We start from the raw sequence: 17,866 nt of genomic DNA, 5'->3' as shown, positions 1-17,866 counted from the left end.
TTTTTTCATATTTTCATGTTTACTTTAATAAACAGATTTTCCTCCAAAATTGACGTCATGCTTCGCCTGGCTTTATTTGTAGCTTTTAGTATATGTTCCCCATCATTCCAGGGTATATATATTTTTAGGGCATTTTTTAAAATTATAGTTCGAACTGAGCAACCCTGGGAGCAGCTGACTAGTCTGGGGCAAATTACTTTGATGGCAGAAATGGGAACAGTATATTGTTAGTACATTTTTGTATCAAGTCCGTGGATTTCTATGTCGCTGATGAAGAGAACAAATGCGGTTCTCAAAACATGTATGACATTTTAATTAATGTGCATTAAGTAGCTTTTCATTGGTATTGACAAGGCAGACACATAAGATTACCGGTGATTTTTTAATGTTGCTATTGGGCATAAGTCAATATGGATAAAAAAAACATTATGGTTAAAATACTAATACAGATTTGTCTTTGTATATAAGATGCACAATATTTTTTTATAATAATGGGGGTAGGGAGTACATCTGTTATGCAGATAAATACAGTATTGTTTGGCCTAGTTCATGTTTAAAGGAAATCGTGGAAAACAGGCCAATATTGGTTAGGATGTATTGGAATGCTTACAACAATCAAATGAAATAAAACTTTTATGAAAAATTTATTAGAAATAGGCTTGGAAAGATTTACAATACTTAAGGATATAATATACTCTGAAGATGATATTGTAACACATTAAATCAAGAATACGCTAATATAATTCAAAGATACCAGGTACAAGAATGCAACACAGCCTAATGAATGGCTACAGTCTTAACATATCAGACTAGGAGCTTTGAACTCAAATCTTAAAACTTGATTCATGACATTAATCTAGGATATGCCAAAATAAAATTACAAGTCAGGAAAAAATACAATTGCCTCTCCTTTCACAGTTATCTTGCTTTCTTTAGGATGCATTCATTCACAAAGTCATCTTAAGAAATTCACTCACTGGCATCTTCTTAGTCTAAAACTCCTGTGTTCCCCAACGAAGCTGAAAGAAAACAAGACAAGAAAGACCATTATAATGTAAGTATGGTAATGAAACCATCCTCTTTGAAGCCAAATGGGAATGTGGGTAATAAGATTTCAACAATTCTGTATCAGCTACAATAGTGGAAAAATAAACCTCAGAGTTCTTGTTACATATTAAATCTCTTTAAGACCAGTAGTGATCTTTCAGATTAATTTAGATTTAGACTGTAGATACCTAGAAGAAATGGAGAAAAGAAACAGATAAAGTAAAACCTTGTTAGACATATCTGCAGGGACAAAAAAAAAAAAAAAAAAAAAAAAAAAAACATTAAACAAGAAAATGTACCAATGAATATGCAAATAAAAAGTATCCAACAGGGATATGAAAATTTTGCTAGTTGCTTTACGTCGCACCGACACAGATAGGTTTTATGGCAACGATGAGACAGGAAAGGGCTAGGAGTGGGAAGGATGCGGCCATGGTCTTAATGAAGGTAAAGCCCTAGCATTTGCCTGGTGTGAAAATGGGAAACCACGGAAAACCACCTTCAGGGCTGCCGACAGTGGGGTTCGAACCTACTATCTCCCGAATACTGGATACTGGCCTCACTTAAGCAACTGCAGGTATCGAGCTCGGTACGGGATATGAAAACACCTAATGCTTGTTTTTCATCATACATGCATTTTATGTCATTTCTATATGGGTACAGTGAAAGATGTACTAACTGTTTCTGAAGATAAGAGGAAAGTATTAAAAGGTGTGAAAATATGAAAACCTTTTCCACTCAGGCTTACAAAATAACAGTATATTAAAAGGTATGAAATACACGAGACAAGAAATATGAAAATACTTGCACTAGGACCCATAAATGTATCAACTTATTATTTCAGTTCACATTCTTTCTAAAACAAATGTAGTGTTGAACTGTTAGCTGAAGCCTTATATTTCAGACCAGAAGTGATTAAACATTGTTTTCTGGTCATACTCTTCGACCATGACGTTCTCAGAGATTACACCCACCCATGACTTTGGCCATCATCTTGAATGTGAATTCACTTCATCAATTCCTGGTACTGGTTTGGACTGACTCCAGTTGAAGGAGCAAGATGCCGAGATTCAACATTCATGCCAGGTTCCAACTTTACTCACTTAAGATGCGGATGCCCGTACATTTCCCGAAATATTTTACTTGTAATTTTGCCTTTATTAGTAAGCAATTTCATAACCTCTTATACGATCCCTACCTTATCATAAGACATATGCATCACGCTACTCAGCTTCTTACGATTATGTTCCTATCAGTACGTAGGTAGGCTGTCGCACAACTTTTCACCTTATAACTGAGAGAATAAATTTCTCGCTGGAATGCAAAATACAGGGTTATTCAGCAATATGATAAACAGCAAGCAAAACTGAACTTCCCTGAGGCTCCAAAGAGGGTCAATTTACCCTGTGAAGTGACCCACCTCCTGTGCTGAGAGCTCTTATCTAAATCACATTACATTTAGAAGGGATGACAAAGAAAAATTGCAGGGGTGGGGGGAAAATGTAGTCGTATTAAGCAGCATTTATAAGTATAAACTATAAATTTCATTTTTGTTCTGTACTGAAGAGCTATTATAAGACACAAACTGACAAGAGGGTCCACTTTTCAATACAATAAATCAAGTAAATAATATTACGTAAGTCTTGGGACTTACGTTTTGTTCCCTATCCACTCTTTTGTTTCCATGGCCTGCCTGCTTCCTCTTGCATATCAGTGTTTTGTTCTATATCACACATTACATGTCCCGTATATTTCACACAAGAGGGGAGTCTCATAAATAATTTTTCTCCTTTTTAATTTTCTTTCTCTTTGTTTATTCATTCCTAATTTTGGCTATGATTTCCAGATTTACCTCATTGCCTGAGGTCCTCACTCAACTTAAAGGCATCATATTATGACAAGAAGATCACAACCATAATTTTTGTTGTAATAAGTATTTTAATATTATAAGTTAATTAAACTCACTCCCCAGAGGAGACAACAAAAGCAAGCCCCTAAAACTAAAAGAAAAACAGATCCTACTCAGCTAATCAACAATGAAAATTATCAAAAAGTGACTGAAAAAATAAAAATCACAGATAAACTGGAAGATTTAGTACACAACCTTAAACAAATTGCAGAAGACCTGGCTCCAATTAAACCACATAAAAAACACCAATGGTGGAACAGTGAATGTGATGAAACAGTGGAGAAAAGACATTAGGCATGGCTATTACATCAGTCCCAAAAATCAGTAATATCCTATCAAAATCTAGTTAAACAGAGAAAAGAAACTAGCCAAGCCTTAAAAAGAATAAAAAGACAGCATCATAAGGACACACTGCAATTAACTGAAGAAGAATTCAGTAAAACTCAATCAATGGACTACTACAAAACCTTCAGAAAACAGCTCCAAAAATATGAATCCCCGACCCTACTGATGGACGAAAGTGGTAAGCTGGCTCATGACAATAAAAGACAATGCAGAAATTCTGGCTAAATATTTCAACAAGCTTCTAAATTGTGAGGAACCTACAGAACTCCTTCATTTGGACATCAACACCCCAATAAAAACACCACCAGAGAACATCAATCCCCCCCCCACAATAAAGGAAGTCTATCATGCACTGAATAAATTAAAAAGCTACAAAGCGCCAGGAGAAGATCAGACCTTTGTGGAAATCTGGAAATATGCAGGAAAAACAGGAAAAGTTGCCCTCCATCAACAACTTGCCTCTATCTGGATTAAAGAAGAACTGCCAGAACACTGGACAACAGCCCTCATTCACCCACTACACAAAAAAAAAAAAAAAGGAGACAAAACCAACCCTAATAACTACAGGGGAATCTCCTAGACATAACATACAAAATCTTTTCAATAATCATCCTTAATAGGATAACTTTACAACTTGAGAAAGAACTAGGAGAATATCAAGGAGGTTTCAGACCCTGATCAGATCATAAATCTTAAGTTGATAATGGACTATAACAGGAGAAGAAACAGAGATACAGTGATAACATTTTTAGATTTCAAGAATGTTTATGATTGCATCCATAGAGAATCTCTGCTTAAAATTTTAAGACAACTTGGACTACACCCGAAATTAATAAACATGGTAGAATTGACTCTCACTAACACCAAATCAAAAGTGAAGTTCAGGGATGAAACATCAGAGTCATTTGAAATTAAAACTGGACTACGGCAGAGAGATGGGCTCTCATCACTATTATTTAATTGTGCTCTAGGAATGGTAATGAGGGAATGGTTTAGAAAATGTCCCCCAAAAATAAAGATTGGCTGAAAAATCAAAACAAATTGCTTGGGTTTCGCCAACAATTTAGCATTACTAGCAGTGGACAAAAAAAGAAGCAAAAACCCAGATATCAGAACTTCAAAACATCGCAAATAAAATTCGCCTCAGAATATAATTTGAAAAAACAGAAATTATGCTACAAAAACAAACACAACAAAAAGAAGTTACCATAAATCGTAATAAAATCAAAATAGTAACTCAATTTAAATATATTTGAGAAGTAATAACACACAACCTAAATGAAAAATCTCAATCCAAACAAGAACAAAAAGATTAGCTAAAGCACAAAAATTAACATGGGATATCTACAAAAAGAAATGTCTGTCAATCAATGCAAAAGTGAAACACTACAACACAGTTATAAAACCAGAATTTACATCTGCAGCAGAAACACTTTTTCACCTGCATAAACAATCAAAGATTGACAGACTTCAGAAAATTGAGAGGAGGACTGGAAGAACCTGCATCATCACAAAATACCAGAAAGATGGACAGTGGCGGATAATACCTAACAAAGTCATGTACAAAGAGCTAGAACCCATTACAGATACTATGTGTAAGAGGAGACTGGGATTCTCTGGACATACCGTATCTTGAGGATGCAATATTCAAGACTTCTGAGACAACTAGTACAACACAATCTCGTCTCAAAAAATACCATAACAGGATGTAAATGGATCAGAGAAGTAAGAGATGATCTGAAGGAAATAGGCCTTACAACAGAAGATAAAATTTAATACAAAACTCAAGAATACAAACCTCCGCTTTACCCTTACATGAAACAAACCAAGAACACGTATATTTTCAACTGAGAAAAGGGCAAGAAGATAGGAGCATCTGAAGAAGTACTGGGAGGACCACAAAGCCCGAACAATCCCTTCAAAGAGACCTGAATGATGGACTGAATAAAGTGATCCTATGCGGTCATAAAAGAAGGAGAAGAAGAAGAATTATTCCTGCAACATTGTCTTTACCTTATATACATTGTTTTAGTTATCACATGATCTGTTTAAGTTTATTTTGGCTGAAGATGGCCATTAAGTTGTGGTAACTAGTCCCAAGACTTTTGTAATATTGTTTACCTGATATATTGTATTGAAAAGGTAGACCCTTCTTGTCAATTTATTTCTTAAACTTCTAAGCGGTATTAGCAAAAATTCGTGACATGATAAGCATGACAACATATTCATGAGGAATGCACTAATAAGGTTTCATTGTATTACTGTTTCCAGTAAATAATTATTAAAATAGAAACCCTTTTCATACAGAGCACACTTTTTTACACTCTTGGATCAAATCGTGTGCTTTTTACCAATGGTACTAAAGTCAAAAACATGAAATATTAAAATAGAGATTTCTTCCTGAAAAACAAAATATTCAGCATACGGTTCAGGAGAGGCACCGTACACAGAACATCTGGATAAAACTGTACATCTGGCGATCCTAGATGGAACAGCTCATGCAGGTGAGGTGTCCTTGAAGTGTTGATCAGAAGATCTGTCTTTAGAGAAGTACACAATATCAACAACAGCTTCATGGTGGCTATAAACCAGAAGCACATCAAAATTGGCATCATCATAGTCATCACCTTCCCTCTGGGTGTTTCCATACATGCAAATGAAATAAATATCAAATTATCCTCCATTTGTTCCTGACTTATGTCCATTTTTCTGGTGATTTAAAAACTGTATACATACAGAAATTAACCTTTGGAGATGAAGTAGTCATTAAGCTGCCAAATGATATTACACACAAAAATTAAGCAGAACAAAAGGAGAGGTTTGATGCATAAGGGTCTATCAATATTGCTTGCAAAATACAAAATTCCATCAATCTTGTGCAATTTTCTGTTGACCAAAAATCTTATGTCGTCTTCTGTTTACTATTTTTGACCTATTCTGTTGAATGATATGATCATCTGATACTGTTTATGCCGGCTGCGTAATGTTGCAACAACAACAACAACAACCACCACCACCTAATACCTTATCCAAACCTGGATGTTGGCAACCTAGTTCTTTGCCTACATTTTGGCCAGAGGACATTTACTTGTGGTGGGGTGGAAAGTTCCTTTCTGTTCCTCCTCTGGATGACAACACATGGGCTACCCATTCAAGAGGTGACCACGCTTAATGTTTTTCAACATGGCTATACTATTGGCCAAAGTCGCACAAACACGCACAAACTTTTGTCAATACTAAGACAGGAAAGGGCAGGGCAGGTAGCAGCTGTGGCTTAATTAAGGTATAGCCCTTGTGTTTGTTTGGGAAACAATCTTCAGAGCTGCTGATGGTGGAGATCGAATGCTTTTTATAATGTTATCTGGACACAAGTTTCAATATGTCATGCCTGTGTGTTGTGTGCTGTAGCCTGAATGAGTGCTGATCAACTCCTGCTAGGTCAGCTTCCTTATATTCCACTCGCAGTCAAATTATATGGTTCATGCATTGTGCATTTTCAACCCTGGAAATCTACTTCAATCTCAGTGCTATTCTTTAGGTACCTATTGACTCAGTTACTTAGTTTGATACATAGTATTTTAATGTAAAGTGCACTGACGAGGGAAGTACCCCGGCTCGAACGGCTAAAACCGATAAAAAGTGGGCTTAAAGTATACGATTCTACCTAGGTCAATAGCTATCAAGGCCATTAATCTGTAAAAGTACGTGTTCGGTCACCAGCGCCATCTGACAGTCAGCGCACAGGCAGCGCTGCGTTGGAGCTGTACACGCACTGCCTGTTAGTCAGTTGCAGTGTGACGTAGTATAGTGCACACACAAACATCCGACATCAGTAGGTGGAAGCCAATCAACCCTGTGAATGTTGTGAAGTTGCGGCGCTAAAAGATACGGCGATGCTATACACTGGATAGTGAAGAGGTAAGTGGAGTGGAGGATGGGCCATTTGCATGCATGTTATATGATATCATAACGCAGAAATACAATGGATCTGTAACAGAACTACATACCGACATATTGGAGAGTAATGGTGACTGAGGTGGACGGCGTAGAAGAAACAGCAAATGAGTATGACGGTTCCAACCGTACCGACATTCCAGCAACGGAACGAACTACACGTGACAGTGATTTCGCTCCTTCACCCCCAAAACGTGTACGAACAAGTGTGATACGGAGTACTGATGACCGAACAATGGACAACATTTATAAGGATTATTATAATCGCGGTTACAGTTCTTATCAGAAACTAATGAAGCGCTATAGCTGCATTCGGTCGAAAACAAACTGCCAGGTAATTTTAGATTATGTGACGCGCAAAAGGCTAGACCCAGGTCTGTTCAAGGGGAACAAAACATTAAAATTGAAGGCTTTAAAAGAGTCTGTAAAAGCACAATTTGACAGAGCTAGAGATAATGGATCAGTGGTCCACTACTGGCACATTCAAGCGTGGGCTCTGGAGGCCGCTAGAGCAGTTTCTCTGGACAATTTTAAAGTTTCGCTGCATTTTGTCAGGGCCTTCAAAGACGAATATAATATTTCGCACAGACATATCACTATGTTCATGACTCCTAAAGAGATCGAATGCTAGTTGCTTTACGTCGCACCGACACAGATAGGTCTTATGGCGACGATGGGAAAGGAAAGGGCTAGGAGTGGGAAGGAAGCGGCCGTGGCCTTAATTAAGGTACAGCCCCAGCATTTTCCTGGTGTGAAAATGGGAAACCACGGAAAACCATCTTCAGAGCTGTCGACAGTGGGGTTCGAACCTACTATCTCCCGAATACTGGATACTGGCCGCACTTAAGCGACTGCAGCTATCGAGCTCGGTAGCCTAAAGAGATTGAAGAAGAGCATGTTATTATACAAACAGCAGAAACATATGTGGAAGGCGTGAACATGTTTATTTAAGACGGGGACATAATGAAGGAATGCGTGTGGAAAAATGATCAGAGCCATTTTTTTTATGAACTATCGTTTTCTGCAACACTTTCAAACATAGGGGAAAAATCAACAGTTGGTCTGGTACAGTTTGTGCATAGTTCTACGCATAGTTACACAATTGATGTGACTGTGTCCATGAATGGCAAATTAGAGAACAATCTTTACATTTGCCTGCAGGAAAATGATGTAACGATTGGCTCGCAGTTTGCAAAGAAACTGACAGCAATGTGTCCACGGAACATCCATGTTGAAGCGAGTATTTATGAAAAAATGACTAAAGAATATATGAAGAGCTTCATTAATTCGGTCCTCGCTGAACATGTTAGTGAGAGAGGTCTATTACTTTGCGATTCCTGGTCAGGACACAAAGACTACAGCATCATTGAAGTATGTTTTCCAAATAAAGATATTACATTAAAGATATTGCCACTAATGACAACCAAATACTGTCAACTTCTGGATGTATACTTTTTTAGGCAATACAAGCTTTATATCAGATGTCTTGTTGATTTTGTACGTGTGCAAATAGGTATCAGGGGAAGATTTTAAAATATTTTCTTTTGTAAAGTGATAACCGTTAATACGGAATGAGATTTATAACTTGCAATGATCGATACTTCATCATCCGTCTTCCCTCCGTCATCTACAACCAAACTATCTGTACCGAGATACAGACCAATGTTAACATACGCATGGCAAAGAGCAGGTTATGATGTGGATTTTCCTGTTGCTTCGTTTGATAATGTGATCACCGTGGCATTTGAGTTTGGACTATTGCAATGCGGGAACATTGTAAATAATGTAGTATGTCTACATGTTGCCCTCGTTAAGTGTGCATACTGCTCCATTCCCTTGTATTTTAATCACTTCAGTGAAACTCCACATTTACACTTCGACATCGAATAAAGGAAAACAAAGTATCTTCTATTGTGGAAAAGATGACCATGTCAACACGGTACTGATGTGTTAAAGAGTTCTTGTTGCAAGCACGTTTTCAATCTTTTGCCAAATGATACTGCAGCACGTTTCTTGTTAATATAATGGTCCAAAATGGCTGTTGCACGGTAGTTTCTGCTGCGAATTGTGTTTGTGCAATCTTTGTACGCCGTAATTTCCAAACATTGATTGTACATTAATGCGGGGATTTACAGATAAATGCCCTTGATGGATAGTAGATCAGACATATCTTTGTATGTTAAGCGCACTTCCAGTCGGTTTTAGCCGTTCGAGCTGGGGTACTTCCCTCGTGAGCATCCTTTGCCATCACAGATTAAAGCTACAAATAGTGTCATAATGTAATGTTATCATGTGCAAGTCTATTTATTGTTATAACTGTTTACTGACTTTTAGCCTGGAACTTCAGATTGTGTTCCGAGATAATAATAATAATAATAATAATAATAATAATAATAATAATAATAATAATAATAATAATAATAATAATAATAATAATAATATAATTGCATCTGACTCCTTGGCTGAAAGGTTGGCATTCAGGCCTTCGGTTCAGAGGGTCTCAAGTTCGATTAATTCTTCTGGCTCAGGGACTGAGTGTTTGTGTTCGTCCCAACACTTTCCTCTCCACATTCAGACACCACACCACACTACCAACCACCAGAGTAACATGCAACAGTGATTACACCCATCCACATAGGGTTGGCATCAGGTAGGGCATCCGGCCGCAAAACAGGGCCAAATCCATGTGCGGCATATTTCGCACCTGCAACCCCACATGTGGGGAAAAGCGGTAGAAGAAGAAAAACAATTATTATTTGAAGTTTCAATAGCAGCATTTAATCCTGTAATACAATGATAAATATAATAATTTAAATACAAAAAATATTAAAGCTTATGATTATACTGTATATAGGCAGCTGCACATATCCCACACAGCTCCTGTCTCTTGCTTGGAGGCAGAAGTTTATCTAGTGCCCACTAGAATGCAGCAGTTATTGCAAAGTTCAAACCTAAACTATAAAAAGGGTAGTTTCTCCTTGATGTGACTTCTATGGAAGTACTCGATATACTGAGTGCTGGGCACGCCAAATCTGTCCTCCCTCACGCCGGCTAAATGGATATTTTATCGGGAGAAGTTCGTTCAGAACTAGATGACGATGAATACTCTGTTTACGAACCAGATAACATATCAAGTAATAGTTCGGACAAGATTTTTATTTGTAACGTCACTTTCGAGTGCAAGTTTTCTTAGCTGCATTATTTTACTCCGAATACAAATGATAGAAATACTTCACCTCTCCAGAAATTTGGGCTTCTTGTTCCATTTCAATGAAGAGATGCAGGCTGATGATTCACTTGTACTATGAAAAGGGAACAGATGGTAGTGCAAGGTTGGACTGTGCATAGCCCAATGTTTACAGGGCTACTATACCAAAACAAACAGTTCCTAAATAACTACTGTAAATTCATCATTACCATCTCCCTTTATCCAGCTGTAGCCGGGTAGGAGCAAATATGGTTCCTCTCCACTTTCTTTGGTCTTTCCACCACTCCTCCTCTAACAATGTGTCTAAGCCCAGGTTTCTTTCTACAATACTGTAATGGATTGTGTCCTTCCATCTCAATCGTTGTCGTCTATTTGCATTTGGATTTCCATCACCTTTTTTGGCATTCCTTCATCACGCATTTGTTTTATGTTCCCAAACCATCTTAGTCGGCTCTTCTCTATTCTATCATTCATTTTTTCCACTCCAATTTCTTCCCGGATTTTCTCATTCCTTATTTTGTCTCTTCTACTTTTCTGTATCATACTCCGAAAGAATTTCATTTCAGCTGCCTGTCGACTCTCATCCTTCTTCGTCACTGTCCAAGTCCTAAATAGCTAAATTGTGTATTTCAAAGGTAATTGCATTTATTTCTAGCTTAAGTAGCCACACTAAATGATCCATTCCTACTGTTTGAGCAGGCTTATTGGTAAAACTTTAAAAAGTTTTTTCTCGTACATTTTCTTATGTTTTTCATATGACTACTATAATTAAATTACTTTAGATATATACTTCCTGGTTAATATCTTCATTCTGGAAAGCTGACACTTTCATATTATACAAAAATCAGGTATGTACTATGTTTTGTTGTTGTGTAATCATATATTAAAATTCAGGAAAAAGGCCCCGTTCACTGCCAGGGTCCATGTTAAAATATGGTAGTATTGAAAGTGTTAGTAAATTTTAAGAGAAGCTAATTTTAATAAATTGATTGTATTTGTAGGTAACAGACAAGGCTAAGACATTTTAGATAAGTTTGTAAATACAATAGTGTAGTTTAGTGCTCATTTATGACATTTTATTTATGACACATTGTATATATATTAACTAAGACATGTTTAGGACTAAATATGCAGTAAAGGTCACAAGAGGATTTGTTAAGTATAAGATTGTTGTTTATTAATAAGTGAAAAGGTCCAATAGATATTTGGTAGTGTGAGAAAAACCACTGAAGAAGAGGACAATAAGGTCCTCGAAACATGTACAGTATATTAGGTGAAAATAAATAATTAGTTAAATGACTCTATTGGGAAGGCTGATTTTAAATATCAGATGTGTATTTATTGGAGTAAAGCTGAAGTTTTAATGTTTTGATCATCGAACTGCTCTCCACTACATAGAAAAATCGATCCTCCTTAGATTTCCAGCTTCAAACTGCTGTTTGTTTGTGGAGCAGTGTGTCTCATATCCAGCAAAGAGATTTAAGCGGTGTTTACTGAAAAAATAATAAGAATAATACATACTAAGTAGTTAAGCTACTTCAACACTGCAATTCACATGCAAAACTTACCTACGATTCGAGCCACTAACTATGCTAGAGAATCGATCTACTGTAAACTATACCTTAGACGATTTATAATAAAAAAGAACACAATCATATTATTCATATACAGCGTGATTCAGCTGCCCCTTCCAATGTAGTTTTAGCCCTTTCAGACCTGAAAGAAAACTGGAGGTGTGAATTTTTGTTTGTATGTCAAAAACTGACTAAAATGCTCCTCAATACACATATTGATAGTTTATTTTACAAAATAAAAACTAACATCCGAAAAAAAGGACCCACACAATTGTGCGTATCAAAATTCAAAACCTCGTATCACGTACGATGGCATAGCTTCAAAATTTACGTTCACTAACCAATGTACACACTTCATTGAATATATTCCGGTATTCAGTAAAGCTTCTAGATTAATATAAACGCAATAAATAAATACTTACTTTCGGCACTACTGCTTCCTGCCATCTCGCCGATCAACTGTGCTTTTTAAACTCTTCTTCCTTCGCCCTGGCGGTCAAGCGCATACTAAAATCAATTGAAATACACGCCACGTGTCCTGCACAATCACTGCAGTCCGGTCTAGCGCCGAAAAAACATCATATACAGTCAGGGATAACTAAAATACGAACCCGCACAATTGTGCGTACACGGTCTGAAAGGGTTAAGCAACCCACAATATTCATTCTGTCCTGAACACATCTGCCCTGTCTGTATGCTCAGAAAACACAACCAGATATCTTGGTATTCACCGCCTCACCATGACAGGACGCCGTAATGTTATACTCATATTAAACACTGGAAGACATGCGTGTTCCTTCTAGATCATATGAACCTGACATGCCAGCGACACACTAAATTACTTTTGTGACCGCAGCAAACCTAATAATTGCTATAAGCTGCCCAGGATGCTTGCATGTCAGCTGAGAGGTTCGAGTCCAGGGTAAAGATTGCAAATTTTTGAAATATTTGTTTAATACGTACCGCATGCAATGCAAGTTCAATACCCCATTTCATGCAAATTGTGGTTGAATGAATGTGGTTGTGGCCGTATGGAGGACCGATTAGTTAGCAGGCTGGACACATACAGACCAGAAATAATAGGAACACAACTGCCCTGACAATGTTTTATCGCAGCAAATGCTTGATGTGATGACTGTTTTGGTTTATGCACATTCGGGCCCGGTGTCCAATAGATCATCTTGCCCGCTGAAGCATTCCAGGTGTAACTGCTTGGCAGGCGTCCGTGATGAGTTGCCGGAGCTGGTCGAGGTTTTCCGGCACTTGAGTGTAAACAACACTCTTCAAACGTCGCCACAAGGAGTCTAACGGTGTTAAATCTGGTGATCTGGTGGGCCAAGAAACAGGGCCTCCTCATACTATCCATTTTCCTGGCAGTTCCCCGTTCAGATGGTTACGAACGGGCAAAGTCGAATGTGGCAGAGCTCCATCCTGTTGCAACCGCATCGTCAAACGATCGTGCAAGGGCACATCCTCCGGCAGCAGTGGGAGTTTCTGATGCAGAAAGTGCAGGTAGCATGGGCCCATCCAATAGCCCTCAAAGAAATAAGGTCCAATCAGGTGACCCCCCATAATTCCACACCAAACATTCACTCCCCATCGTACCTGATGGGCCGCCTGTTGCACCGAGTGGGAATTGTCCGGACTCCAATAGTGCTTGTTCTGGCGACTGACGTTCCCATTATTGAGGAAGCACAATTCATCCGAGAACAAGATATGCGATACGAATGCTGCATCGTTGTCCAACCTGCCTAATAGTCACCGACAGAATTCCATTCAAGCTTAGAAATCCCACCCGTGGAGCTCCTGGTGTAGCTCAAGTTGGTATGGGTGAAATTTATGTTCATGCAGTATTCACCAGATGGATGGCTGGCTGGTGTTCACCTGTCATGCAATCACCCTTGTACTGATGTGTGGATTATTACAAGCTGCCTCCAGAACAGCCTCTTCTGTTTCACCCGACGTAGCAGGCCTATCGCGGACTGGTGGCTGGTTGGAAATCGAAACTGTTGTCCTTAGGTATTCTTCAACACGGCAGAATGTTGTAGCAGCTGGGTGTCGCCTGTCGGGATGCCGTTCCTAGTACTGATGCAGTACCTCCCACGTATTCCGTTTTGCATACCTATAAATGAGGAGCATGTCAACATATTCCTCAGCGAAAAACATGCCAAATAACAGCAGAGATTACAGTATATTCAGGCCCTAACCAGCAGAGTATCCGCAGGGCACAAGATGAATAACAGCGTCATTCTACTGTTTGAATGTGGCAAACGTGGGCCTGTGTTTATGTATTCAAACATCATATCGATATAAAACATTTGAACGATGCAGGATTCGAACAGTCACTGGCACATTCCGTCAATTGCTAGGCGAACGCCTAACCACATCCGCTACGCTACACTGCACTGCAGGAAACATGCTGATAGTATGACGAGAGCAGAGTACATACGCCATCCGGTTCGGTGTTTAAGACTTTAATTACTGCACTATTACCTAGTTTTATGCATTGATTCCCCTTTTCGTTACACCCGGTCATGAGGCACAGCATGTTAACATAGTTACATAGTAAAAGGATGTTGCTACATGATTTCAATTTGTTAAGAAACAACCACCCTCTGAGACACATCAGCAAGTGCAACCTCAACAAAAAAGACCCTCTCGCCAAGTCAGGAGTATATGAACTGAAATGCCAAGAACCTAACTGCAAAGCCACATACATAGGCCAAACAAAGTGTCATTTCCAAAAAAGATACAAAGAACACAAAAACACGATCAGATATAATCGGCATTCAGCCTTCGGAGAGCACATATACGACAGTTCACATCATTTCACAGACATCAACACCGATCTAAAAATCTTACATTTGGAAAGTAACAGTAAATCTTTGAATATTAAGGAATCCATCGAAATTTACATCACGAATAAAGATAATAAAAACAACCTGAACAAACATACCTTTTTAAAAAATTCCCCCCTATTCACCTTACTTAACATCTGGACAAAATTTACACTTGTACATTAGCGCTTAATGAATCCCACAGGAGGTAATCTCCAACTAAAGGTCTAGAATGTGGGTTAAAATATTCTTATCTGTAGTAAGTGCACCTGACTCAGGACGATCTTTTATAGATTATCAAATATCACTACATAAAACTCACAGGAACACTCCAAAAATACTGTAATAATATTAATAGTAATAAAAATAAAATAAAAGTTTCATGTAGTCAGAACACAAGTTAACATTAAAAATAACATCTAATAGGTACACTCTATTTCAATACCTAATTTATTAAATCCACATCATAAACGTGCATTTATTTGCTACTTTCTTCAGAGTACACTTCCTGTCTTTAACTCAGTGAGTTTATTTTTACAAGAAGATGCTCCAGCCACACATCTTCTTAGGAGGAAACACTGGTCTTTTAACTGACCTACTGGTCAGATTTGTTCAGCCATGTTCTATTCAATCAGAATCTACCTCCCTTTTGAGTGTTGAATTCAAGAGGAGGAAATACCAGAAAGCCAATGAGGACATGGTAATTGGAGCAAAAGCTTTGTGTGTGGGTCTAGTAAGAAAGATTTTACAGTTTCAAACTGCTTGGTGCTTTCATTTTTATTGTGGGGCTCACTACAAAAATGAGTGTCAAAGCTTCCCACTGCTCAAGAACTCTATTAATACTTGAAAGATAATGAATGTGATGAAGAGATGTTTTATAATTCTATACGAGAGTTTTATATGGCAGCTTGCAGTTACATTATCAGGAAATTTCCTCTTGACGATGAATTTCTTCTTCATCATGCCGAAATCGCAGACGTCTCTCTCAGAATGAAGGTTTCCTATTCATCTCTTGAATGTTTTGTTCAAAGATTCCCAAGTTTGGTCAAGGAAAGTGAACATGACAAACTTGAAGAGGAATTTGCAGTTTATCAGTGTGATACTTTAACCGAATATATTGTACATGGGCCTAACATTGATGTGAACTGGAGCAACATTGCAGAACTTAAAAATGAAAGTAACGGGCGAGTTGGCCGTACGGTTAGGGTCGTGCAGCTGTGAGCTTGCACAGGAGATAGTGGGTTTGAACCCCACTGTCGGCAACCCTGAAGATGGTTTTCCGTGGTTTCCCATTTTCACACCAGGCAAATGCTGGGGCTGTACCTTAATTAGGGCCACGGCCGCTTCCTTCCCACTCATAGGCCTTTCCTGTCCCATCATCGCCATAAGACACATCTGTGTCAGTGCGATGTAAAACAAATAGAAAAAAATGAAAGTGGACAAATTAAGTATAAAACCTTAAGTAATGTTGTTCTTGCAGTATTAAGTGTACCTCACAGTAACTACCCACAGAAAGAGTTTTCAGTGTTGTTATGAAAATCAGACAGAATTCAGGCCTGCATTAAGTACATCTACACTGGAATCGCTTATGGTTCAGAAGACGAAAATGTCATCTCAGGGGGGAAGTATGTTTCAAGAAAACCTACTCTGAAAAGCAACTGCCGGGTGCAAAACAAGCTACAAAGAATATTTTATCACAGAACAAACAGGTTATGAGCAAATTTTATTGTGTAATATGATATACTTTAGAATAAATTGTTGTTGAAAAGGGCAAACAAAGTGCTTTGGATCTAACTCAAACTTTTTGAGGGGGGCGGTGCAGGAGTTAAAAATGAGATTACTGATGACCCATTTCAAAGGTTGGCACCTCTGCATGTCAGTATCAATTTGCAGTTGCAAATTCACTTACATGTATACTGGGTAGGTGTCAGCTTACACTAGTCTTAAAATAGTTCATGCGTCAAAAATCCACAGCCCGCTACAGTTGTAAAACAACAGTTTTTGTTCTGAACACAAAGTTTTAATTTCTAAGTGATGTAAACATGATGATAGACAATTAGAAGTCTCTACGGTCATAATCTATTAGCTCAAAAAGTTAAGAAAAAAAGACAGTGTTTCAGACACTAAAAAATAGAGCGTTACGCATCAGCTCAGATGCTAGCGCACTTGACTCCATGGTTGCTCAGCTCTGTGTCCCTGAGGGAGCCCTCCAGATTTATGCCCATGTGAACAAAGCATACATATTAGCCCCAGTCGGATGAAAGCAATGTATAGCCACTATCTTGTTTGGAATTCTGCTATTTTGTTTTACGTCGCACCGACACAGATATGTCTTATGGTGACGATGGGAGAGGAAAGGCCTAGGAAGTGGAAGGAAGCGGCCGTGGCCTTAATTAAGGTTCAGCCCCGGCATTTGCCTGGAGTGAAAATGGGAAACCACAGAAAACCATCTTCAGGGCTGCCGACAGTGGGGCTCGAACCCACTATCTCCTGATTACTGGATACTGGCCGCATTTAAGCGACTGCAGCTATCGAGCTCGGTTGTTCGGAATTCCTAGCTCAGCTCCAAGGCACTGAGGTAGCCCTCAATAGTCAGTCCTATATAAGCAATGCATACGTATTATCCCTTACACCACCTGCCTAGGCCCATGTGTAGAATGTATAGCCGCCATGTTGTTCAAACAAAGTAACTCGGCTCCAAGGCCCTAGGGTAACCGTCCAGAGTTGGTCCTATATATGCAATGCAGATGTATTAGCCCTTACACCACCTTCCTAGTCCCACAAAAACACTGTATAACTGCCATCTTGTTCAAAATTAGTAGCTCAGCTCTGATGCCTTGAGAAGAGATAGCCCTCCAGAGCTGGTCCTATATAAGCAATGAAGATCATAACACATTTTAATTATTAAAAAATTGTGTTTTACGTCAAATTCGGTTTCTTATTTCTAACATCCATTACAGATTGATTGACAGTATATTCTTTTAGTGTAGTG

The 17,866-nt window shown here is 38.4% G+C and overlaps 1 protein-coding gene across 2 annotated transcripts in view; it reads right to left on the bottom strand.

The window, feature by feature from the left end:
• Positions 1-620: 620 nt before the first annotated feature.
• LOC136864824 (eukaryotic translation initiation factor 3 subunit E) overlaps positions 621-17,866 on the bottom strand; it is a 365,794-nt gene continuing 348,548 nt past the window's right edge. For both annotated transcript variants that reach the window (XM_067142266.2, XM_067142267.1), the window contains one exon: positions 621-1,019. In XM_067142266.2, coding sequence (XP_066998367.1) covers positions 993-1,019 — 27 coding nt within the window. In that variant the 3' untranslated portion in view covers positions 621-992. The remainder of the gene's footprint in view (positions 1,020-17,866) is intronic.

The sequence above is a fragment of the Anabrus simplex genome, chromosome 2 (assembly GCF_040414725.1).
Source record: "Anabrus simplex isolate iqAnaSimp1 chromosome 2, ASM4041472v1, whole genome shotgun sequence".
Lineage (NCBI taxonomy): Eukaryota > Metazoa > Arthropoda > Insecta > Orthoptera > Tettigoniidae > Anabrus > Anabrus simplex.
The sequence above is the reverse complement of the archived record's forward strand: the minus strand, read 5'-3'. Positions and strand labels throughout refer to the sequence as shown.